This window comes from Hypomesus transpacificus, chromosome 9, assembly GCF_021917145.1.
Source record: "Hypomesus transpacificus isolate Combined female chromosome 9, fHypTra1, whole genome shotgun sequence".
In the NCBI taxonomy this organism is placed as follows: Eukaryota; Metazoa; Chordata; class Actinopteri; order Osmeriformes; family Osmeridae; genus Hypomesus; species Hypomesus transpacificus.
Window position 1 is genome coordinate 6,770,004 of NC_061068.1, and position 27,264 is coordinate 6,797,267.

General features: G+C 40.0%; 1 protein-coding gene across 1 annotated transcript; it reads left to right on the forward strand.

The window, feature by feature from the left end:
• The first annotated feature begins 298 nt into the window (after nt 1–298).
• cntn3b (contactin 3b) lies at nt 299–23,962 on the forward strand. Its single transcript, XM_047025490.1, is given in 23 exon segments — nt 299–353; nt 780–785; nt 1,930–2,059; nt 6,403–6,578; nt 9,533–9,628; nt 11,661–11,864; nt 12,196–12,298; nt 12,682–12,866; nt 13,314–13,450; nt 13,923–14,052; nt 14,496–14,646; nt 15,307–15,434; nt 16,169–16,344; nt 18,240–18,357; nt 19,033–19,191; nt 19,307–19,456; nt 19,920–19,990; nt 20,430–20,664; nt 21,044–21,153; nt 22,091–22,277; nt 22,889–23,001; nt 23,091–23,256; nt 23,802–23,962. Coding segments are annotated over 23 exon segments (3,078 nt in total). The 3' UTR covers nt 23,894–23,962.
• The last annotated feature ends 3,302 nt before the right edge of the window (nt 23,963–27,264 follow it).

Genomic DNA, 27,264 nt, shown 5'->3' on the forward strand with positions numbered 1-27,264 from the left:
GTTGTCATCATTGTAAATAAATGCTACTGAGAATCACTTTGCAATCTACTATGCATAAAGATTGTTCAAGGCTTTGTGTCTTGAATAGGAAATGTGTCCAGTCACAATATTTGAATGAATAACAAGATAACTATTGCTATTATTATAATATATTGTATTAATTCATGTCCTAGTTTTCTTAAAATGCCTTATTTGATAATTTTCATAATTTCTTTCTCTTCAGAATCTCTTATAAGAGGGGGAGCATTCCATTCACAAGCAATTTGATGAGAGACTTGTTTGCCCTTGGCAACTAAAGATGATGTTACTATGGAAACGACTTGTGCTGCTATCAATCATCGGTTGCCTTGCAGGTAGGATATTTAAGCACACATTTTATTCTAGAAGAACATAATATGTCATTACACAGCACAAGGTGTTATGTCATTTCCCATGCAATGCAGTACTATCAAAAAGAATATAATCTAGATTTATAACACAAACATCTAGTTAACTAAATTTTGCATAGTAAGACATACTGTACCATAATGACTTGCCTTAAACACATACATATTTGCCTGTTTAGAAAAATAGATCTTTAAATGTGTAGATTTGGTTTATAATCACAATTAAAAGGAGTTTATAATGCCTCAAATTAGACTAAAATGTCACTGTATGTTGTGGTTTTTGAATAAATCCAAACCCTAGCGAATTATATTTCATACTGACAAGGTTAAATTGATTAAGATGCCGTTTTACAATATTCTTTCCCTGGTGTCCTTCAGCCACCCCCTGAGCAGCCTGCTGCATTTGCACTGCCTGGGACATATGGGATTCTATTCCTATGTGTGATATGTCAGAGATCATTATCAGGATCCTTGGAATGGAACTGGCCCAGCATTTTAGCACAATCCACTTTCCACAGTACCTCATCTGCCCTTGTGGTCACCTGGGATTGGGCTAGAGTCACAGACTCTCCTCAGTGAGAGACAACCACTGTGCAGGGAAGGTGAAATGTCAATCTCATGTGCAAATTACATTGCAAATCCAAAATATGTTTTTCAGATTGCTTATGCATAGCGATCGGTTATTCACACCAATTTCTCGAAAGATGGAGCGTTAGGCTTAATCAGAATAGATAATACAGTACACCAAATGTAAAGGACCACTAAAATATCTTCAACATTTGGCTTGCTTTGTCAATTGTCTAGAGTCTAGCGCTCCAATACTTGATCCAACACCCCCAAAACAAATCTAACAACATTTCAGGTTTAACATTCTGAAACAGAAATGCATAATAAACACAGTTGTTAAAATATTATATTGAGATATATAAATGCAAAAACATATATATATACATCACCCTATTGGTATTTTAATACATTTAGATTGAGAGGTATTTGATCCCCATCAATTCCACCACCAAAGTATTACTAAAACCGCTTACAAGCTGCAATATCTGAAAATAAATTATTTGAGCATTCTCTTGGATGATTCAGATAATTGGTCCAGATGAGTAAATGCCAAATGTATATTCTAGAGTTCATTAAGGCAGGTCCACTGGCATCCGTCCTGTACTTAAAATAGCTTCATACCGTAGATAACTTCACCTTCTTTCTCACTGTTATGTGTTCAATCATGGAAAAGTAATACACACTGTAAAGAAGTTATAATATAGAAAAGCCCTATTTGTCAATTTAGCACCAGTTTTTATGGGGCTTTTTACCTGATTGAACACATTTCAGGCAAGACATTATTGTTTCATGCTTACTATCATGTTTGATAGGGTTAGGGCTACCTCTAACCATTATGGAAAAACACAGTACCATTACTATACCTTTTAAAGGTTATCACGTTTTCACTTTTTTTCTTTTTACTTTTATTTGTACTTGAACTTGTATTGTTAATCAGCATCAAATATTAAAGTGTTTTATGTGGTTTTGTTTCCAGAAGAAGAGCTCATATTTCGAGGACCAAGATGGAGAACAGAGCCTAGTGACCTCATTTTACCCATCAACTCTCAAGACCAGGAGGCTACTATCAGATGTGACGCAGATGGGAGCCCCACCCCACAGTACAGGTATTCTGCCACAGCTACCCAATTACAAAGCTGCAAACATCCCTGTGAATTCCTCTGGGAATCATGCAGGGAACCACGCAGGATAACGATTACATTGATTTATATTGCATTGAGGGAGGACCCCATTTTACCCACAACTCTGAGGATATATTATTCTGAAGATGTAGGCACAGAAACTACATGCATGTTAACATTAAAAAGCGGAAAATAAAGGTACAATTTAGAGGATGACTGAAAGCTGAAGGTTGTTCTATGATTGAAGCGGCATGTCATGTTTTATCATTTGCTGCACAAATTAGTCACAGTAGATTTCTGTGACTAATTTGTACTCTAGATCCTCATCAATGTCCCTGTTCTCGTTCCGTAGCAAAGCGTCTGCATGAAAATGCCAGGCTGCACTGCTTTTGTGGTGGATAGTGTTTCCTGGCTTGGTCAGCATCATGTAAATGCACAGCAAGCAGTTGAGAGAGGCAATAACCTTGTGAGTGACATTCTGCTAAATGCTAACATTTCCTCTAATGCTTTAGTGCTGAAAACATGGTCTTAGAGTAGCAGCAAGGGGTATCTTTATACTTGTTGTGCAAGCTGAGATTTCCAAGGATGAGCTTAACCATTACACTTGCATACTTGAGTAATAAGTAGAGTAGATGTGTTCCCACCGGCAAACTAACCATCTTGACATTTACAGTTGTGCTTTGCTTCAAGAGTGTATTTTCACAGACATTCATAGATTGATTAAAATGACATGATGTTAACTTAATGCTTCCCAGTCCTTAAGTTATGCAGTGTAAAACATATCAAACATATTTATAAATAGAATAGATGTTTGAAATTCATGCTATATCTTACAAGATCATATGTTGTTTTAAAAACGTCATTAAAAATGTTAATGTTGGTTAGTCAGACTAGCTAACTCATATCTGATGAACAATTTCTAACTATTCAAATTGTTTGTCAAAATACAGATAAATGATCATGCATTAATAACTGTAAACTGTAAACTGACTTGAGCCTATCATATACTAATAGATGAGTAAATGCCAAAGTATACTTGGCATTGCTTTATATAAATTGAAGCAAATTGTTTTAATGATCAAACTTTCATGACAGGGGACTGACATTTTCAGCAGTGTTGTTAAATACGGGTTTAGTCTTCAAATTTAGTCTCAGCGAGGGAGCCATTGGTGGCTTTATTTGGTTGCATCAGAGTCGAGGTTTGACACTGAGTGAACTTGACTTGTTTTCCCCTGGGCAAGGATAGGACATTTGTTCCAATGATGTAAAGTGAAACATAAATGTTTAGCAATATATTTCCCTAACTCAAGATTCAGGTCCTCAACTGCTCTGAATGAATTGCCTTGCCTGACTTTCAGAACTACAAATGAATATTGGCTGACATCCTAGTGTTTATGCGTTTCTCAGTGGAACATACAGTACTGTGCTTACTAACTAAGGAATAGTTGCTTGATCATTCACCGAAATGTTATAGTATGGAATGTGTTAGTTTATTCTAATCCAAAGTCACTATCCTTCAATGTTGTTTATCAGTATAAATTATTGTCATTTGTATTGACCTTACCACAGACTGAAGGGTACTATGGCCATGGGACAGCTGAGGAGCTTGTGGATGTTCCCTATAATGAAATATGACCTCAGGGAGAAAGTGTCTCTGTGTCTTTGTTTAGGGGTTGTACTGAGCTAAATCACACTCCAAGGATACATTAAGCAATGTTAGTTTCTCATAACATTTTTGAAGACAGCAATCATGCAGTCAGAGAACATAAATAGCATGAAAAGCTATGCTATGATGAACTTCATAACCTTAGTTAAAAGTTAAAGTACGTTTTTGGATTAAAACAAAGTAGCCACTGTCTGTTTCCTAGTCAGCAGGAGGTCGATAAATTAGCCACAAAAGTGTGTATGTTTGTGTGTGCGTGTGTGCTTGTGTATGGGCGGGGGGTTGGTCTCAGGGGATACTAGCTAAGGCTAGTGTGTGGAGACATGCTGCAGTGCCATTTCTTGCCTCTATTTGATGAAGAGACCTCATGAAAAATGTATGTGAACTTCAAGGTTGGCCAGAGTTCATACAGACCCTAGCCGGATCAGCCCATGTCCTGTACCAGGCCACAGAGGGACACCTCCCTGTGGAGTCTTGGTTTTTCCCCGGTCAACCTCCGGGGAACCGGTAACCTCAACCTCTTATGCATTCAATCCAATCAACAATGTCTCGTTATATAGGAACTGCTATGTAGTTACACTTCAACACGGTTACATTTCAGTACTGTTTATATTAATCTTTTTTAAGATATTACAAAAGTGAAACTTGGTATGGGGAAGGCTTTGCCTGGGCTTTTTGCCCAACTACATTGTTGTTACTATTGCCATGTGCTTACATAGTCGTCAATGTACCTTTAATGTAAAGTTTAAATACATAGCAAATGGACAACTGCAGAATACTATTGTACAACAATGTCTCTGGAATACCATAAAAGGTATCCCCATTGAACATTTTGACTGCGTAGCTGTTCAACATCGCCCATGTCCTAAGAAGTAGGAGTAATCGCACCATTACTTAAGGCATAATTATACAAGGCTTTCCCTCTGTTGATCTTTCCCTCCCACCTTAAACAGGTCATCATTGTCAATTCCCTGGTTTGCGCCAGCGTGATTCCTATTTAACAATGGCAGGCAGAAGGTGTTTCTGACAGGTTCTCCAGAATCTAACAGAGCAGTGGCTTGCTGTTTGAGGTGTAGCTAGCTACGTCAGTGGAGGATAGACACCCTGATACTAGGTCGAGCCAGGCCATCTGCTGCAAGGGTGTCTGATCTACCCAGGCTGCCTACCGTCTTCTCCCATTAACTTCAGTCATGCTGGGGTGGTTGGAAACATCAGCCAGCCCAACCCCTACCTCTTTGCCACAACCTTCACCTCTCAATGTTTATAACATGGAAGCTGGGGCAAGTCTCTCTCGGCATGTTATCTGTCATGTGACATAAGTCAGTGAGTGATCTGGATGTCCTTTACTTAAGAAGCATCTCATGTTTTCCAGTGAACATTTTCAGTTTTTCATTTCTGAAATTAGTATCATCATTCAGAAATACGAAAGTGCCCTGAAATAGATAAATAATGAAAGCAACAACATGAAAGAGAAACCTGTCTTTTGTAGTCAGTTAGATGTGAGCCTGGGGAGGGTTATAACATGTTTTTAGACACTGTTGAGTCCCTTTCCTTCAGCTCATTAGTTTGCAGAAAAGGAAAAATAATATAGATTTTTGGGATTGTCATTTAACGATGTTTGAGTGGCGGTGCTCAAGGAGACTTAGAATTGCGTTCTAATTGTGCATTCATCATGCATTAGTTTCCGTTCTAAAGAGGAGGGTGATCTACATGAATATCTTCAGACATGGACTTTGTTTTTGGCATTTTCTCTTTTTCTACTTTAGAAAAACAAATAAATGTCTTTTGTAGCCAACTCTTAAGGCTGAAAGAATTCTCACACAATGTCATTGTTACCGCAAAAAAAATAGTGGTACTTAAAGAGTTTTCAAGTTCAAGTCTTTTATTTGTCAGGTACACAGAACAACACAAAGTTAGACTGGGCACTGACATTCTTAAGACAAGACAACGCAAGCACCTGGCATAACATAACATATAAGTACACGGAACATAATTTACATCTATGCTGAGCTTAAATAAGTGAAACTTCCTAAATATACAGATAGCAATAAATAATTGACAATACTGACCCTAATACTGAAACTTCCTAAATTACAGATAACAATAAATAGTACACTATAACTAACCCTAAATGCACATAAAACCTGTTTCAACCCTATAACCTATTCTAACCTAAGTGGAGTACTGTACAATAGTGCAAATTTGCAGATCAGTGACTAGTCAATGACCACACAGGAGCCTGGTGGCGAGGTACAGTGAGGTACAGTAGTGCAATGTTACTGATAGTGCAACCAGTAGCTGAAAGTGACAGTGTATAAGTGACCAGTGTGCAGTAAATCAATGTCCATATCAGTGTCCATTCAGAAGCCCGATGGCCTAAAACATTTAACATTAAAACATTTAAAAGTTTTTCTTCATGATCATAATGTAAGTGTTTAAGCTACATAGCACATACATAACTGAAATCTCTTTGATATCTTAATATTTACTCATTGTCCATGACAAGGACCTTAAAGGATGTTACTTTCATTTAGTTCAGCATTACCTTCCATCAGGAGGTTTTCAGTCTAACGTAGGTGGACCAATCACATCGATCCCTGTGATAAATGTTTGCCAGTGTACGTCTCCTGAGGCCAGGCTGCTGATTGTGTTTGCGTCTTTCCAGATGGTCGCTAAACGGAACGCTCATTGATCTGGGGAGTGACTACCGGCGTCACATGTCTGGGGGCAGCCTGATCATTAGCAGTCTGGACAGGGACCAAGACACGGGGATATACCAGTGCACTGCCTTTAACACAGTGGGGACCATCCTCAGTCGCAGAGCCAGCCTGCAATTTGCATGTAAGTGATCACACTAACCCTTGCATTTGATATGTCCCACCTAAACTATCATGCTGTGTGTGTATTGTGACTCGTCTGTGTTTGTGGCATCTATTTTGTTAGCACTACATCTGCTAGTAATGGCAGGAATAGATTTTGGAAAGGGAAATATTAATCAAATGAAATGGCAAAAGCAGCAACCACAGTGGGTGTGGCAGATTGTGACTGCCCCTGAACTCCATTGATTCTCTTTAGAGAGATGAGCTTGAGCGTGGTGTGTGTGGTTCCAGGTTTGACAGTGTCTGTGCAAAGCTCTGTATCAAACTCTGTATTTAGTCTCGAAAGCACGCCAATGCTGATAAAGCATTATACTTTCACAATGTGAGGTGGGGTAGGACCCAAACGCGGGAGAGTAGGCCGACAAGACGTACAAAAAAGGGTTTATTCATGAAACAGGAACATACAGGGTACTCACGGTGACAAGGACAAGACAAAGACGACACAAAACAGGAACCTAAATACACAGAACCAAACAAGACACAGGGTGGACAGAATGACACTAAAGAGAACTGAAACCACTGAACGAGACACAGGTGAAGACAATGACAGACAGGGAAACACTAGGGCAAGGCAAAACCAAAAACAGGGGGACACGGCTGTGACCGTGACATATACATTTGAAACTTTGTTAAATAGGCTCAGATATGTTATGGTTGAATGTTAATCCCTTTACTGTAGACAGACGGCAATGACACCTTGCCTATCTGCTATTAGAGAGAGAACTATGGCAAGGGGATTGTACCTTAGTGGGCCGTTAGTTCAGAGACACCTCTCTACTCTCCTGATCGGGCTGCCTAGCTATTGATCATGTCCCTGGGATGGAGAGCCTTTCACTTCCTCTTAGGATATGGACTGCCATTATCTTTATAGGCTGATAATGAATCTCACTTGTGTGGGCTGGCTGAAGAGCAGCGCTGCTTGACATTTATAGTGTAGCTGGATTCAGAGGGGAGGTATTGGAGACAGGAATGGCTGCATACTCTGCATGTTTTCTCCTTTAATGAGACCCTGGCACAAGACAAGGATGTCAAGCATCTTTTCTCTCCTGGCACCACAATTCAGTCTCAGTTGGGTCACCTCATGCTGGCACAGTACACTATGTTTTTGGGGAGCAAACTAATAAAACACAAACTGTAAGAATCATACAATAATACAAGCATGTAATAACAATCATATAATAATTCATCACAAGAGAAACTAAACAAATAATAATGACTATATTATTTATGATACATATTCCTTTGTGCTGTTGTACACAGCTGTTTGTTTAATGCCATGAATATTGCTGCTTGTATTTCGTATTTTAAATATATTTTTCCCTACCCAGTCACACTGAACTGTGTCTCAGAGCTTTAGTGTGTTGTGAGCAGGCATTGTGACAGCTCTCATTCTGCGCAGGATGGAGCCAGCTGTAGAATGCCGCAGTATTAGCCCTAACCCCTGCAGAGGCACTTCCCTAAACTGAGATTGTCTGTGTTACGTATGTCCACTGTTTCCCAAATGACTTAATGACTTATTAGTGTACTGAATTTGTTGATTTTGAATTTGACATTGGTTTATTCTCGTGTCTTCTTAATATGTAATATGATTTTAGCTAAAATGTAAACAATAAAGTTGTATAATTGTTGTGAAGATACAATAGTATTTTTCACATGCGTTTTATTTATCCTATGGACAACAGAAAACATTTTCATTGGCAGCAGCATGGTTAAGTATTGCTTTTCCAAAGATTTCTCCAACGCAGTTAGCTCTACTATCAGAACCGGATCCCAAAATCCCATGTTGGTCCAACATAATCAGTTTGTTAATGTATTCTTGCTTTAAACCCGGGGCCTGTTCCTCTTCCCTATAATGCACTCAAGACTCCAGGAGGGAGGTGCATCAGCATGGTGTCTGGCAGTGTTCTATGACTCCATATTGAGCACATGACTCCTCCTGTGTCCTGCCATGACTTGGCTATGTTGAATTTCCTTGCGGTCATCTGAGAATTGCTCATTAATCTTCCCCACACTTTGTCTCACTTCCCCCTCAGTAATCCTACCCCTCTTCTAATTTTTCTTATCGGTCACACTGACTTCCTTTTGTTTGTGTTTGGAGCCTGACTCCCAGCTTTTAGCTGGGGGCTGCAGACAGACTGAGCATAGGGCTAGTGCTGTTTTCCGATCAGTCACAAAGCCACTGAGTGGTTATCAACCCCAGGTACAAGCTCTCTGTCTGCCTGCGCTCCCCCTTCATCTGTGGGATGAATTACACTGAGAGTATTGATGGGGATGCTGATGCTTTTAAATGTGAGATTATGTAGCATCTAATAATGATGTTGGTTCATGCTCCAAGCACTAAAAACCGTTATTTGTCATGCACTCTATGTTTGCGCAGTCTTTCAAATTTGTTTTTCTTCCCCTCATTTTATCGTATTGTAGGTAATCTCCTGTTATCACAGCAATTTGGGTTTCAAGGGATCCATCATGTAGTGAAGACCTTCAATTACATGCAGTGCTCCAGGTGCCTTTGAAACCACTGGAGAGCTGTGTGGATATGTCCTAAGGCAATCAGTGACATACTGGTGCAGTTACATGGCATTCAAATTTACCTTGCTGCAGAACAGTTTTGGTTGCACACTCCAGTTGTATAGTAGTGGGAGTCAGATGGCTGAGCGGTGAGGGAGTCGGGCTAGTAATCAGAAGGTTGCCGGATCGATTCCCCACCATGCCACATGATGTTGTGTCCTTGGGCAAGGCACTTCACCCTACTTGCCTCGGGGGGAATGTCCCTGTACTTACTGTAAGTCGCTCTGGATAAGAGCGTCTGCTAAATGACTAAATGTAAATGTAAAGTAGTATGCAATTGCAAAGAAAACACGGTGCCCTGTATCTGAATTGGTAAGTTACAGTAACACTACCCCTTTGTTCTCTCAGACCTAGATAACTTCAAGGCCCAAACAAGGAATGCTGTCAACGTTCGTGAGGGCCAGGGAGTGGTTCTTTTATGTGGACCGCCAATGCATTCTGGAGGTACGTTTGAATGTGTGTGTATCCTTAGATGATAGTTTGTGGGCTTGGTCAATTCAGAGTTAATACAATTCTACACCAAACTGGAAAGTTCCTCAGAGTTCTCACAATATTTGCCAGAGATGGGCACTTCTCATTAGATCCTTTTTTTTGTAAAGATTGGAAACCTCCTAATCTGCCTTCTTGTGGATTTCTTAGAATCTGATTAGTTTTGTGAAAAATTTGAGTATTTGTAAATATTGATCTCAGCAATCCTTCTCTAACTCAGTTCATACAGATGGCTAACAACCAAAGCTTTACCTGGTACCTAGTTTTTCTTCATAACAATTAGAACTTATTTTGAAGGAAAATGGAAACATGTTCTTTAAATTACAATTCCAATAAACAGGATCCTTAGGCAATACATTTTTTATTAAGCACTTTTAAAATGTAGATTAGGGAATCAATATCAATTTATCCAGATAATTAGAAGGCAGAATTGTGAGGAATTTGGAACTCATTTAATTTCTGCCTCAGAGTTTAAGACCAAGTGATAAACTTTTCAGGGCTGCTTGTTTATTTTCCTGCAATGACTGCAGGTGACATGAGGAACCAGCCCACATGCCAAATTTTCCAGATACTGTCCAGATACAGGAGACTTGGAAGCTTTTGCAAAGCCAATCACCAATGAAAGCTATGTATTGGAAAAACCCAGTTTTCATCAGGGGAGGTTTATGGCCTTCATTTGAATTTCCTTATTTTTAAGGCTTTTCACAAGCACCATACATAATAATATGTAGTAGGCCTATTTTAACATGCAGTATTTGACCCATTGGATAGCTTACTTTTTGTAGTGTATAGAGTTCAGCTGCAAACGTGATTGTGTTCCAGAATACCCACAGTAAACCACAAGCATAGAATAGCTTTCATTCGAGTTTATTGTTACTGCTATTACAGTTTCATCTTTTTTTCATCTCCTGTTTTAACAAGTTTAACAATATTGATTTGTATTGCGTTTAGAGGCATAAATGTCATTTTTCATATACTGTATAGAGGAACCTTGAAAATGAGTGGCTTGTCATTATGTACTGCCTGTAAGGCTTTCTTGCATGCTTCTATTGTGCCTCAAGGGTCCTTAACAAATGCTGGAAGATGTGGTCTCCAGTGGCATACTGTATATCCTGCAATAGACAGGGCCACAAATGAAATATAGTTGTTGACTGAAGTGATTGCATTTCTGTATCCCATCATAAATATTTGTTTATTCTCAAGTGCTCAATTATGAGATACTTTCTTTTCTGTGTCAAAGCCAAGGTCTGTAACTATGTGCAGTTGCGTAAAACCATTGTGTTCAATCATAGAAGATGCTGCATTGTATTTCCATTCTCCATTTGACTCGTATTTACTTGACAAATGCTATCACTGCTCATTACGGCCACATAGCTCAGAGTCAGGAATCCCTGATCCTGCTCTCTTAATCAGAATGAATAGGTTTCAGCATCAGCGAGCACACTGCCAGCCAAGGTTGTCAGGCATGCTGCCTTGGGTGACAGAAGATGAGGGACTGTTGTTGCATACACCTTGTAGCTGCGCACCCTTACCTCCCTGTAGTGCTTGTGCGGTCTCTTGGTTTTGTGAATTGATTCAGTCTTCTGGGGATGACACAGTGATGCTTGGTGGCAGGCCTCTGTGTTCAAAAGTGAGTCTTGTTGGCTGAAGAAGAGTGTGGCATGCATGAGTCAAATCTGGCAGGAACCCCGCATGGCCCCCATCGCTCAGGGGGTGGACAGGGCATGTGTCACGAGAAGGCCAGTGAGGCGCTGTAATCCATTTTGTTTCGCTCCCTTTCCTTTAGCCGCCCTTTTCTTGGCCACCAATAGCTCTTGCATTGACCATTTGTCGGTATCCTACTAAAAGGAAACTAAAAATAAGAGAAAAATTGAGTGACATGCTGTCTATCTCCTCGCATAGACCATGTAACACGCCCACAATGTGTGACATTGTGCTTACTCGACATGCAATGTTAATCCTTGACGTTTATTTCTTTCTACTGCAGAGCTGACTTTTGCATGGATCTTCAATGGATATCCATACTTTGTCCAGCAAGACAGTCGTCGATTTGTCTCCCAGGAGACGGGAAGTCTTTATATAGCGAAAGTGGAGCCTTCTGATGTGGGCAACTACACATGTGTGGTCAACAACAGCATTACTAGGGCGAAGATCCTCAGCTCTCCTACATCGCTGGTCCTTAGAAACGATGGTTTGTCATTCTACAGTATTTAATCATGAACAACAAAATAAAATAAAAAATGACTACTGACTACTCTCCAAAGCTCCTAGCGACTTTTACGTTAAAGTCATGGTGATCCTCCCCCTCCATTTAATTACCCAAGTCGTGTGCTCTTTTTTTTCTCTTTAAAAAAACAAAATTTCTACACTTTACAGTCTTTCAAATCGTACTTTTTTCCATCTACACAAAGACTTTTGTCTTTCTGCCTCCCTGTTATTGTTTGGTCTTTCATGCAGGGTGCAAAGCACACGTCCCATTAATCATTGATGCAACAATGTCGTGTATTGTATCCTTTTCATAGGAGCAATGGGTGAATACGAACCCAAAATAGAAGTACATTTTGCTGACACGGTTCCAGCAGCAAAGGGATCAGTGGTGAAACTGGAATGCTTTGCTCTAGGAAAGTAAGTGAGCGTGCACGTGCTTATGTCTATGTTGGGAATTATCTTGTGATTAGGAGGATGTCACACCTGGTATTTTGGAATTCTGGCAACACCATCCAAGACAGATTGTTCATGTTGAGTGAAAGCCAGTCGCATGGGACAGACAGCAGTCTCAAGAAGCATGAAATAGGAAGTAACAATATATTGCACAGGAATACAGAGCTGTTGAAATTTGAAAATGATATTTTTTCACTCGAAAATGGATGATATCCAGATTGTGATGAAACTGCCTTTGTGAAGGTTTTGCCAAGAAATTGATGAAGGCCACATACTGTACAGTCTATCATATTTATCTCATCTCAGACAGTCATCACCGTAGGGCTATTTCTCTGCTCATGTCACAGCCCTGTCCCAGAAATAAGCTGGAGGAGAACCAGTGGAGTTCCCTTTCCCAGTAAAGTCAAGATGAAGAACTCCAACGCTGTACTGGAAATCCCCAATTTCCAGCAAGAAGATACAGGGACGTACGAATGTATAGTAGAGAACAGCCGAGGGAAGAATGCTGCTCGTGGTCGCATCTCATTCCATGGTAAGTGATCCTTCTGAAACGACACGTCTGAGAATCCAGTGAGATTAATAAACCAATGTGCTTCGGTTACAGATATCCACATATGTAAACTGAGGTTCGCAGTCAGAATAATGTGTCTGTTCTTCTTGGCCTGCTTAATACCTTGGCTATTTCAAATGCACAGATACAGTACATTATCTTAATGATGTGGAATGATGGAATATTCATTCAGGTTTTAAAATAATGGACACCTATGATAACCATTTATTGTTAATATACGTTTTTTCTGTACTGTTCATCATGCTGACATGGAAAGCCTAATATACATTTGTTAGCAATCATGCTGCTTAATTTTGACAGTGCTTTAATCTCATTCTAATACACTATTTTATGGAGTACAAATTTAAATATACCTTTTCTATAAAAAGTAGAAAGTTATTGTCAACTTCATTGTTTCTCTTTCCTTAGCAAAACCCCATTGGCTTCAAACAGCGACTGACACATCTCTTTCCATCGAGGAGAACCTGTTTTGGGAATGTAAGGCCAATGGAAAGCCCAAGCCTTCCTTCAGCTGGCTAAAGAATGGAGAAAATGTCATGGCAGAGGTAAGGAGACCTGCTATACCAGCAACCTAGACCAGTCAGCACAGTTCTACCTCGTTGAGGAGCTAGTGATGAATGTAAGCTGAGAGACTGGTCATACTGACAGATCAAATCAGCATCCCTGTACCATAGTGTGTTGTATATAGGTCCTCTGAACTGCTGATGGGGCTGACTAAGACAACAGCAGAAAGAATAGACCTGTCTTAATGTTTTTTCCAACTGCATGTCCACGAGAAATAAATAGCTTATTAGTGCATTGCTGGTATTGTCACCATTGCTTTTTTCTTTCAATTGAAGCTGCAGGTCAGCATTTCTGCCCCCTGCCCCCTCATCCTATCCCACTCACAATCTAAGCAAACATATTGCAGTCCAACTCTTTCTGTCATGGTATATTGTAAGTAATTGCCTTTGCGCCAGTACACAAAATAGACTAGTCTAGCATTCCTATGCCGATCTGCCTGTTTCTCCTCCACAGGGTCGGGTACAAATGGAAAATGGAGCTCTCTCCATAGCAGCTTTAAACCTGTCAGACAACGGGATGTATCAGTGTGTGGCTGAAAACAAACATGGCATTATTTATTCCAGTGCTGAGCTAATGGTGTTAGGTAAGATTGCTTTCCTCTCCGCTTTCATAGACGTCTATCTGTCTCTTCCCTTGATCATCCTTTAAAAGATAGAGCTACCAACCTGCCATTGCCCTTTTCAGCAATCACTCTGCAGTCTCATTTGATGCCACTCAGGCTTCAGTGGAGAAAATATGAATCTGATGGAAGGTCTCATTTTACTTTCAATCGTTTCATCATATTGATTTTGAAACTACAAACGCATTGCATTGTGGCATCAGAGGGCTTTCTCATGTACATGGTATATCGATTTATCCATAGAGCTTTGATGACTGATCTGACTGACTCGATGAGAAATTCAATTCTGTCTTGATATTTGATGACACTGAGGGCTCAAATGATGGCTAACAAAATGTGATGATGACCAGTTTAAAGACATGCATGTCTGGCTTTCTGAGTTTTCCCCTTGCGTTTCTCTCTCTCAGCTTCACCTCCTAGTTTCTCTAAGAACCCACTGAGGGCCCTGCTGAAAGCTCGCTCAGGCAGTGAAGTCACCCTCGAGTGCAAGCCCCAAGCCTCGCCTCCAGCAATTAGCCTGTGGAAGAAAGGCAATGATATACTGCAGAAAACTGAGAGGTACTGTAGGATTAAAATAAAATACATACAAAAAGGTGGTGAGGGTGGTGAACATAGTCATTCCTATTCATTCTTGTGCAGTTATTTGAATAACACATTTGGCAGCTGTGTGGATGCTTAGAAGGAAAGGCTGATGGAAACTATTTTATGAAGACATCTACTAGAAAATATACACATGGTTAGTACAGTATGCAGCCTCATTCACAAAAGGCCTGGATAGGTCACAAAGATTTCATTGGTTGTACAAAGATAAGATTGTCTTGTTGTGGAGGGGTCTCCTGGAGACATCTGAAATTACAAATTGCTGTTGGTTTCCAAGGGAATTTATGTATACCAAGTGCATTGTCAGTCTTGGGATACCAAGGAATAGACATACAGGCTCATTGAATGTAACAATAAAAAGTTAGGGGAGTATTGTGATCAATACTGGATACAGTAAACTAATAATATCCAAACATTGTCAATATTTCATTTTATTCATGTCAAATGCTCTATGGTCAAGGTTAAGTTAACTTAGAATCTGAAGATTACTTTAGTCTGGATACAGATTTTTTTACTAAACAAAAGGTAATCCTCATTTACGGACTAGTCCCACAGAGCTCTAACAAAAATATTTCTAACTACACTGAAAGCTCTCAATAGATCTTTCTGATCCCCCAGGATTACTTTACTTCCCAACGGCACTCTGAAGATTGCCAACGTATCCAGAAAAGACGCAGGCAGTTACACGTGCATCGCCAAGAACCAGTTTGGAACTGCCAGCACCACTGGAAGGCTGCTTATCACAGGTGAGGTGTCAAACCTCTAAATGCTGACGGTTTCTTGTTTCCTTTTCTTTTTTTGCTGAATGTGTGTTTGAGTGCTGGCTGTTCTTGGGTGTGTATAATCCCAGGATGAACAGATATCGGTTATTGTGACAATTTGTCCACACTTTTTAATGTTTTTTTTTCTTCTAGCAAAATTTATTTTTCGATTGATTTTGTAGAGAGTTAAATAAGTATGACTGTAACTTGATGACGTCATGAGATACAGGTTGTTTCAACGAATGCTAACGTGTCATGAGTGCATATACGATGCACTCAGATGTCTGGGTTCAAATAGTGTAGCACAGACACACTGTGTCTTCAGCCTCCTTGTTTTTCTCATTAGCTTTTTCCACCAATTGCTGAACCCTTTAATGTAATGAAATTTAATTATCATGACCTTTCTCACACAAGGCTCCCATACTCCACTGCATCCAATTCGCCACAGTCACCATTGGGAATGCATTCTGTTAATCCTATTTCAGAAATGTTCCCCCAAACCAACCATGCAAATAGCAAGTGTCATCCAGATATGTTGTTGAATAGTAGCAAGGAAGAAATTGCTTGATATAGTTAATCAAGATCTACCATGATGGTGTTGCAACAAAAATAGCATGATGTAGCCTTGATTGTGAGGGCTGATTCTAGAAGTGTTAGGGTGCTAATTGTTCTCATGCAGAGATATTAAAATGCATCCGTTGTCTCGGCTGTCTGGGCAGAGCCTACCAGAATCACCCTGAGGCCCGCTAACATGGAGATCATTGTTGGCGAGAGCATTGTGCTACCCTGCCAGATTGCCTGCGATCCCTCCCTGGATGTGTCTTTCTCTTGGGCATTCAACGGGCAGCTCATCGACTTCCAGAGGGACGGGGATCATTTTGAGAGAGTGGGAGGGGTGAGTCATCAAGAACCGCTCTGGGGCTATTCTAGGATTAATTTGGACATGATGCGTTTCAGTTGGAGAGAAACATTTGTATAGCTTTTTTATTTATTTGAATGTGTGTTGTCTTTGTGAGTGCAGTGTTTCATTTTTTGTTTTTTTGTTATATCAGCAGCAAAATATCTGAATCCTAGTCCTAGTAGATTTGGAATTATATAGGACACATTTTATTTCAGTCGCACACGCTGACATCTACAGTATAATTTGTATCCCTGCATTAGACAGACTACATGAATGGTGATGTGCTATTATAAAGGTGAGAAGTCATCATGTTCCTCAGGAGATCATTCTACTCCAGAAAAAGGGTCTTATTAATTAAAAGTATTTTTTTACTTTTCTCCTGTCCAACTTTTTATTCTTCCTCCTCAAAAAGAACATTGTGTTGTTATCTTTCTCCACTGTAACTGAATTTGCATACCTATTTATGAATCTTCCCACCCAAAATAAATCAGTAATGAGATTGCTGGCATTAACTAAAGGCAAAGTGGTACAGTTCAAGGAAAATGTATCAGTCCTTGTGCCATAGTGATAAGAGATTTGATGAGCTGTGTTCCTTTGATGGAGAGCAAAGTTAAACAGAATAGTAAACTTGTATGTTGTATCAAAATTAGCTTATACAATTATCTGACTTTATTATGGTTTCTTTCAGTTCCCATTGTCTATTCTATCAATGTTAGTATGTATGTTAGTATGTCAGTATGTGTCCACAGCAGACCAGCCATATCCAACCATGTCCTGGTCAGGCTGAGTTCACTCCTGCATGGATACAAATGGCAATTACAAGTGACATTAACATGTGGACACGCATTTAATGAGATACAGTTTTCATAGATTCTGTTTCCCCAGCCCAGAGAGATTACCATTCGCTCGCTCAACAGCTTCTGATGAATTAATTAACATAATTAGAGTAGATCTGCCTCATCACTTCCTGCCTGCCAAGGCCGTGGTTTAACCCTTCGCTCTCCAGTTGGTCTGGCAGCTGGTGTCTGACATGGAAGAGTCTGAAGTTGATTTCTGAGCCTATAGGCTGTCAGCGGAAAGGCAGAGATAGAGGCCTTCCGTCCCACACCAACGTCCCAGATCTGCTTGCTCATTGCCTCTGAGAAGTCTGCATCCCAAGGCGTTCATGCCCAATTGCAGCAGAGCTGAGCCATGGTCTCTGCCTATTAAGTTGATGGAATCTGGAGTGACTTGAGTGTCTAACCTCACTAGCCCACATGTGAATCAGTTCCAGATATGGCTACTCAATATTATATCCTAGAGTCTTAAAGTCCTCAGAAGTTTTATTTATATTCTTATGTACCATCAACAGTCACTTTTGGGTATAAACATAGTTATTTCTCCATAACCTCACCAGTTCAGCGAAGTCTAAATAAATACAGTAATATGTTCTGTTTGAAGAATCTTTAGTAAATGACCTGTATGTCAAAGCCCTCATGATGGTCAATGAGCGAATTAGCAGTATTGTATGTCTTTAATCACATCTTACTCGTATTTGGGTTTTCCCTTCATCATCTGTGATTTTCCCTGGGGCATTGAAGTGCCATTGTATTATTAAATACAAAATTTACTGTTATTACTTTGAGCTCATCTCTCATTCAGGCTTATTTAATTAAGAAATAATTAGGATTATCTTGCCAATTAGCCAGACTGTATTTGTTTAGTTGGTCCTGTGTTGGACAGAAGATGAGGGAAGTGTTATAACCAATAATTAATAACCAAGGATAACCAATAGGATTGTTTGTTTTTAAAAACATCTGACATCCTGGTTAAGACAAGACAATTACCTACAGTAAATTTAGCCAGTTAAGCACTAATTCCTTCACCTTGTTGTCGTTTTTCCCTTATAGAGCATATCAGGCGACCTGATGATTCGTAACATTCAGTTGAATCATGGAGGAAAGTACATCTGTGTCGTTGACACTGATGTGGAGAGCTTGTCTGTTTCAGCCATCTTGGTTGTGAAAGGTAAGAAAACTAACAGTCAAGGGTACACATTGCAAGTAGACACTGGCGCATTAATGCCTGGTACCCAAATAGTCTAGTCTATTATCTATACAAGTGTATGGTGTACAATACCCCATCATTATTCCACATCTCTGGTGATTTATATTGGTATTCATGCACAAAACAAACTGTCGTAGCTGTCTCAGGTTCTTCAGAGATGCAATGTTTATCACATAAAATTGCTTTAATTGGCTCATTTACACATTGGTAAAATATCATATAAACTCTTGAATAATGGAAGAGTGGAGGCAACAGCATCATCAACATGGCAGTACAACATGTAGCGTTCATACAGAACATCAATCTGGCAAGCTGTTTCTCTCACTTTGTTTCGTTCCCTCCCTCTGTTCCTCTCTCTCTCACACACACACACACACACACTTGCACATGTATGCAAATGTGTGAATGATCCGTCTACCCAGTGTTAGTGATCCCACACTCTTAATTACTTACACATCACACATACAGGATGGAATATCCCTTTGCAAACACACCAAGGACACAGGCCTTAATTAGAGGCCATGGCATGGCCTTGATATGTACTGTAGCAGGGCCATCAGCACATGGGGATAACAGTGGAGGAAAGACGATAGGGGGATTTGAAGGCTAACATTGCTAATGATCTGATTGACAAAGGTCCCCCCGGCCCCCCGGATACAGTAGCGGTGGAGGAGATCACAGATAGCACGGCCCAGCTCTCCTGGAGCCCAGGCACGGACAATGGCAGCCCCATTACTGGATACATCATACAGGCCAGGACTGCCTTCACTGTGGGCTGGCAGGCTGTCGACACAGGTAAAACATGAAACAGGCAGTTGTCATTTCCAAGGGTTTTTTATAGCAGTTCTTGTTCCTCTCATTTCAATGTCTGAACTATTTCAGTTAACAGCTGTCCACTATTAATTCCCAGTGCCTGAGGTTGTCAATGGCAACACATTAACTGCCACAGTGGTTGGCCTGAATGCTTGGGTGGAGTATGAGTTCAGGGTGGTGGGCAGGAACAGTGTTGGTATGGGGGAGCCCAGCCCAGCCTCTGCCAAAACCAGGACAGAGGATGCTAGTGAGTATCTCTGCTCTTCTCCACTCTCTCTACATAACACACAAACACGTACCCCTGACATCTGAGCCGACAGTTGAACCATTTGCTTATTTGATTGACTAAATGTGATGGATTGTTAACTTCGAGCTGGCATTTACACATAAGGACACACATGAATGTTGTGCCATAACATTTCAATGCACAGTTAAAGTCAAGCACTATACTGAATTTTACTGTAGACATGGCAGTCAACTTTTGTTTTGTTCATGCATTGTGACACATAGCAATCATAGTAAGATGCTGTTTTTCCAAAATGTAATTGTGTACAGTAATACCTTCTTAGGGAAGGTTCTGTCAACTGTGAAATAGAATTCACAGTGTGCATTAAAAAGCTGTGTCGTAAGGGTTAGACATATACTGTAGGCCTGCAGTTCAGCTCTGTTAACTGTTTTGTAATTGCTCTCCTCTGGGCTTTGCCTCCTAGTGCCTGATACAGCTCCCACTGATGTTGGAGGAGGAGGTGGCACAAAATCTGAATTAGTGATAACATGGGAGGTAAGTCATCTGTCAGACTTTTACTGTTTTCTCCATAGCCGGGTAATGGTTTTGCTTAATTGTGCAGAATTGAATAGAGCAATTTTATGATCTGCACCAGAACCAGCACCTCCCCTCTGGGCTGGTCTCAGAGGGCCATAAAGGAGAGTCTGCAGAGGGACACAAAGCACTGCTCTGGGGGATAGCTTCCGTGTGCCCACTCAAAGAAAATAAAGAACATACTGTAGGACGTGTTATTGTACATTGGTGTGCTGTGATGCAGTGAGAATGGTTGTGTCCAATCATTGTAGTCACCAGAGTAAAGAAGAAAAAAAAAGTAAAAAAAAAAAAAAAAACTATCAGGACTATTTTTTCCTGGAAGATAGAGGCAGAAAAGGGTTGTCTGTGTCTTTGTCTGTATGCGTTTTAATATCACTATAGTTCTCTGTTTCGCTCCCAGCCCGTGCCTGAGGAATTGCAGAACGGAGAGGGATTTGGTTACATCATTGCTTTTCGGCCGCTGGGTGCTGTTACCTGGACAAGAGCGGTGATCTCCACACCCGGGGTTGCCCGCTACATCTTCCGGAACGACACCATCCCGCCCTTCTCCCCATTCGATGTGAAGGTTGGGGCCTACAACAACCGTGGGCAGGGTCCTTTCAGTTCCATTGCCACAGTCTTCTCAGCAGAGGAAGGTAAAGGCAGCCCCGGCACAAGGAGCCAGGCTTCAACAAGCCACAGTCCTTTCTCTCAGAGGTGTGACCTTGAATAGTAATGATGAAATATGTTGGTTCAGACACATTCAAGTTGGAAATGTCAACTTGATATTAGTTATTGCGGCAGTAGATTACAGGAAATCCTAGTAGACACTTACTACCCATTGCTGTCAGATAGGTACTGTCTTAATTGAATTTGCCATGCAGGGTAGTCTTCCCTTATGTCAGTCATAGATCCAATTAAAAAACAGAGACAATGACTCTGCAGGTGTGTTCTGCCTCCATCCTATATTTATTAGTGTCATTGATGCAGTTAGATGAGTCTGTGGAAATATCATCTTGGTCTTTCTTTCGGCAGTCCCCAGCGTGGCCCCTAAGAATGTCTGGGCCAGAAGTGTGTCTGCCACACAAATAGAGTTTAACTGGGAAGCTTTGCCTGCTACCCCTGAAAGAGTGCTTGGATATGAGGTACGTGTGATTTACTTAATTGACAAAATTGCAGATATGGTCAAATGTCAAATAATGGTTTTACTCTTTAGCCTGGTTATACATTTCAATACATGTATAACAATATATTATGTAGTTACAAAATGCTAATAACGGTAACTGACATCTATATTTCAATGTAAACTGAGCATTAGCATTCATAAATGCAGAATGGCCTCAAAACTGTTGCAGCTACAGAAGAACAAGAAGGAAAGCTACCATCCTCTTGGGAATGCAAGGAGCATTGCAAATTTTCTCCAAGCGCTCTTTCAATCTCTGTCACCCCGGCCCTTTGCACTAAACAGCCTGGTTGCCATGGTGCTGGCTATATTGTTCAACAGAATAGCTCTATTATGTCACTGAACAGGATCCCAGAACACATTTAACAGGGGAAAGCTTCTTGGGAGTCCAGTTGGTATGCATCTGTGGTCTTATATGCTGGGTCTATAAAGGTCCTCTGACACAAATGATGTCTTTTAAAGGCACATTAGTTAGTTCTTTTAAGAACTCGACATATATTTAAAAATATACTGCACCGTACAGTTAACTTGGTTGAGGACAAATATCAGATAATTGAATGTAGATAATGCTAAATCCATGAAAGTATATCCCAAGGGCAGACTTCACTCTTCGCATTCTCTCTATGTATTGACTTGTCATTTTTTTATGTCACTTAATACTAGACATGAATATTGAATATGACCCAAAGCTAGTGTCGGATTATTTCATTTGCTTCATCAAATATTTCTTCACCTGCCCTCTTAATTGGAAGTTAATACCCTTGTGATAAGCCATTAAGTAGTGAAGAGAAAACAATTTTCTACTGTGCTGCAGTTAGCTGATTTTTTGCAGTAGAGTTCTAGTAACCACAGTTGAATAATTGGTTAAAAGCGTGTGATTTTTTGTTTGTGTTAACCAGGTTGTTTACTGGGAAGATGACACCAAACCTGACACAGTGGGCAAAGTGAGAATATCTGGTAACTCCACCGTGGTTAACGTCACAGGCCTGAAAGCCAACACACAGTACTACCTGGCTGTCACGGCTTTTAACACGGCCGGGACGGGACCACAGTCTCCCCCTATCAACACCACCACCAAGAAACCACGTAAGTCACAATGACTCTTATTGAGTGACTTGTTGCTCTTGTAGGTTAGTTACAACGAAGTTAAGTCTTGTACTCGCTGTGAAATATTTTACTATTGATTGTTCTTCTACAGGTACAGTCCTGCACTTTTTTGTGGTTCATGTTGTTTTAATTTGTAACTTGTATAACAGCATGCTCTTATGGGTCTTCCCTTTTGGCACTTGTTTAGTTTTTTCACAATGTATGCTTCATGTTTTGGCTGCTTGCAATGTTTGGGACTACCTCGTTGTTATGATCAGTGACCGATGCTCTTTTGTAAAGCTCTATCTTGGAAGTCGCTTTGGATAGAAGCGTCTGCTAAATGCATAAATGTAAATGTAAGTCAGTCACAAAGAGTTGGAGTTTCAGAGTAGCATAGAAGTAACATGGAAACAGAAGAACATAGAGGGACTTTTTGTAGAAAGAAAAAATATGTATCATACAATACAATTATTGTATGATACATATTTTTTTAAATATGTATAGAAATGTATAGAAAATAGAAGAGCATTAATATAGAAACAGAAAATATGTATCACAATAATTGGGATTCACTCTTTCCTTTTCTCTCCCTCTTGGTATCTCTCTATCAGCACCAGGACAGCCTCCTGTTAACATAGAATGGACGATGATTGGCTCTCTTCTCACTCTGCAGTGGGACCCAGTAATAGCTATGGAGATAGAATCAGAGGTCACCGGATACTTGGTATGTCTTACTGCACTCTGACACTTTGGTAAAATTATACCCATATTACAGAATGATGTTTCATGCACGTTTCGCTTTGTTGTTTGTAGGTGTTGCTGAGACGACAACGATATAATGACGTAAACGCAATCCTAACAAACAAAACCACCATAGAGCTTACCCTCTCTGCCAATGACAACTATCTCATCCAGATCAAGGCCCTGAGTGATGGTGGGGAGGGTGTGGGCAGTGAACCCATCCACATCTACAAATTAAGTAAGTTTGCCATTTCCTCTCTTCCAATTTCCTCTTCCTGTGTCCATTAATAAAGCCTAAGTAATGATTAAATCACCCGAATAGCACATTTTATGTCCTTGTTGCATCCCTTTCCAACTTAATAGACTTGTTTTGGGTGCAAGAAATGCAACCTTTTTAGAAATGCATGTTTAGGACCATCCATCTCTGCCACTAGGTTATTATTCCTTGTTGACTGGCTGCACAGTGCTACGGCATATCAAATAGTTTAATGCCCTCCCCCACTGCTATGCAAAATTTAAAAGAGGTTCATTTTTTTTCTCTAAAGAGAACGCCTTTCTGATGTGATACAAGCCTTATCTTCTCCTTACACTTTAATGGCCTCTCTTGTTGAAAGACATTAATAATGTAGATATAAAAAGCACATTGTAATTCACAGTTGCCCTTTGATTTATGATGACTTGTCAGAAAATTGAGCGGATAGCTACACAAATGCTGCTTTTCCATATTTCTCAAAAGGGAATTTTCTGTTGCTGAAGAGCGGCTCTGCTGATTTTGTTTTGTAGGTATGGGTGCGAGGGGCTCAGGAGCTTCTCCTCTCAGCCCTCTGTACTTCTCTGCAGTTGTCATCAGTGCTCTCCTTTGCTGCTCCTGGTAGTCTGGAACCAGAGAGCTCCTACTGGACCCCCCGTCTCTCCTCTTCCATCAGTTAACCTGCTCTTACTGCTGCTGTTCACCCTCCAACTGACTGGCACTGGGCCCAACCCTCAGGACTGGACTGCACTTGACTGAACCAGACAGAAGTATCACGGTGAAATGCATTAATTGAAGTTGCAGTCTGATCGGGACATGGATTTGTATGCATGATATTTTACATTTTCTTGTTTTGACATATGGGCTGTCATGCTTTAGAAACTATTGACTTTTTTTCCAACAAAAATACTTCCATTTGGAAGAACCGATGTCTACATGATATACTGTATGTTTGTGAAAACACTGATCTTTGAAAAATACTAATGCCTTAAGTCCATAATACATACCAAAGTAGTTGATACAAAATTTGAGTCTCATTAATTTAATTTATACAGTTTGAACCATTATCAGAAATAAAATTTGTCAACGATTCCATTAACGTTAATTTTCCACCTGACATATATTCAAATGTAAGTAATCGATTAACAAACTGTTCTTGGTGGTCAACTGGCATATAGAGAGGTGGCCTTGTTTTTTTTTTGTCAGTGACACTCCATTTGGGAAAATGGCAGAACTTTAAAAGTTTAGTAGAGATGCACCATACTGTCATCTCTGTGGTATCAGATTACATTTACCACAGCAACCCTTTTTGAATCACACGTTTTCTAATTACAGCAAAAAACTCCCACAGCATGCTTTGTGTGTTAACTAGTTGCCTCAAAGGGAGCAGGGCTGGAAAGCAGATGGATCACCTGTGCCTCTCACCCTTCTCTGCATAGTGAAACACTGTAGGAACAAGGCATGTCACTGAGCTGCTGGCCCTAGAGCGTTAGACCCTCTCTATAGCACACTAATGGGACTTGGCATTTTGTTCTCTATCTTACGCTCCTCTAAATAATTAATGCATATCACATTCAGCATTCTGAACCCAGGCAAATGGTAAGTTTCCTGAGAATAGGAGAATTGTATACGGTGGTGTTCCTTTGTCAAGTAAATCCCACGTTATCTTTCTTTACATCTCGATGACCTTTGTTCTAGTTGTGCTTATGACGTATGACTGTACTAGTACCTAGAATTGAGAGTTCTAGTCAGTGCAATGCTAAGACTTAGATAGCCAACTGTAAATGGAGTACAGATTATTTACTAGTGACCACAGGAACTGAAGCGTGCGTCTTCCAAATGGCTTGCACATTCGGTCTGACTGTTTTAAATCAGCTTTAAATGTCAAAATGGTGAATGGAAAGGGTTTGTTGAATTAACATTCATAGAAATACTGGCACACGTTACACAAAAAGGATTGAAAGCTTTACAAAAGCAAAATAGATTGAATAGAAAGTTCTGAAGAAGTTGAGTCTTTACAGTAACTGTGAGATTCTTTGTTAATGTACAGTATGCTTTAATCTGCATCTTAATTTCAGAGCTATTAATGCATCAAATTAAATATTTCATGCTGGAATGACACATAATAGTAAGCTGTCATCACGTCCCCAGCATCCAGTACATCTTTCTGTATATTATTAAAAAGCTGCTACTCTGTCTAGGTTCAGATTCAAGTTGGATGCAGAACACAATAGTGGGCAACACTTTACATTAGTAATATTAAGTACCATGTAACTACATGGCTATACCTAGTAACAACATTGTCAATACAGAGGAACACTTCATTATGGTTTTGATCTACAAGATGTTACTGTACACAACTTGGTATGGGGGAGAGGAGAGGGAAGGTTGGGCTTTTCAGGGGGACATGGATGTTAGCATTGATCTTGCTTTTGTGACGCAACCTTCGCCTGCCCCTTTACAACATCCACTTACCTCGAACACCCCTCCCTCATACTGGGCCTTCTTGTAAAACAAGAAGACACCTATATTTTGATTGATTGATTGATTGATTGATTCATTTATTTTGATGTCATGCACACACAGTTCCTATCCCTCTTAGGTTTCTAAAACACCAAAAGTACAGTTGGAAAGGTCAAACATGTCATTACTTTAAAGTAATTTTACAGCTCAAGCTTGAACAAAATATTCTGCCTTCTCCCCCCCAGCTTGGCCAACAAAATCTGCAATGAAAAGTTCCCTTCCTGACGCATAACTCAAGTTTTATGTGCTTGAAGTTTTACTGTATATATTGTGTAGTTACACTGTAGTTTATGAAACCTTTATACAAAGTGTTGTCCAAAAGTGTTTTTATCTCATATTGTTGGATGGGCTTCTTGTCTTAAGCCATTTTTGTGCAGTATAGTATTGACTTGAGAATTGACTGAAGATTCTGAAGAGTTTTGTTGCAAACAGTAAACTGCACTGCTACTGTTGAAAGAACTGTGCCTTCTCTGAGCCAGAGGCTGTTTAGGCTAGCTGAGCATTGGTTATTATGTTATGGGCAGTCATCCTCTTTTGTATCCAAACTTATTTCCCAAAGTGAAATGAAAGCACAAGGAAGTGGTCCAAGGTGACCGAGTGTCCCTGCTCAGTCACCGGAACAGGTGTGTAGGCTCCAGAGGCCCGTAAAACCCAAACAGCAGACACAATCAGGTTGTCCTATCTACTCCTCCCCGGCTTTCATAAAAGCCTGTGCTCGTTGATTAGACTGCTGCAGACCAGTCAATTGGATATTGATTTTTCTTTCCCATTATTGCAGCTGTCACAATTCAGCCATTTGATTGACTGATGGCTGCTTTTCTGTTGCACATGTTTAGGTGTGTTACAGTTGGGGGTGTTTGAGATATCCAGTCTCTGCTAACCAAGCTCTCATGATCCTGCAGTGCAAGACATTTCCTTTCAGATAGTAAACTACCATTTGTGTGATTGGAATTTTAAGAGTCTGTATTTGCTCCCTCGCAATTGTTTTACTTGTTGAAGTAAAATCAACAATTGCTGATATGGTTTGCTGATACAGTTCATGGTTCACAATTGTGACATTGTTCAGCATCCATACAGAAATGTTACTGTATGATTCATTGTCAAAGGTCAAGAGCTAAACATACACGTTCTTTTTGTGATATACAGATGTTTTTGATGTTCCCTTTGTCTACGAAAAACGCTTAATATAGCATAATTAGACTTTGAACATTGTGTTTGTTTTCTTGTATGTTTATTTGTCCGAGAGATCAGCAAAGTTTTTTTAAAGGCAAACTAAATCCAGTGTAATAACTAATACGTGTTATAGTGCTGTCCAAAAAAGGTGAATAACCCTATTGCCATTTATTGCATTATTTACTTAAAAGAACACTTCACTGAACCAGTGCTGAAAATATGTGATTAATTGAGCCTAACTGATCATTTACCTTGCTACAGTTTAAGTGAGTATACTTTGTTACTACTGATGATATCTCA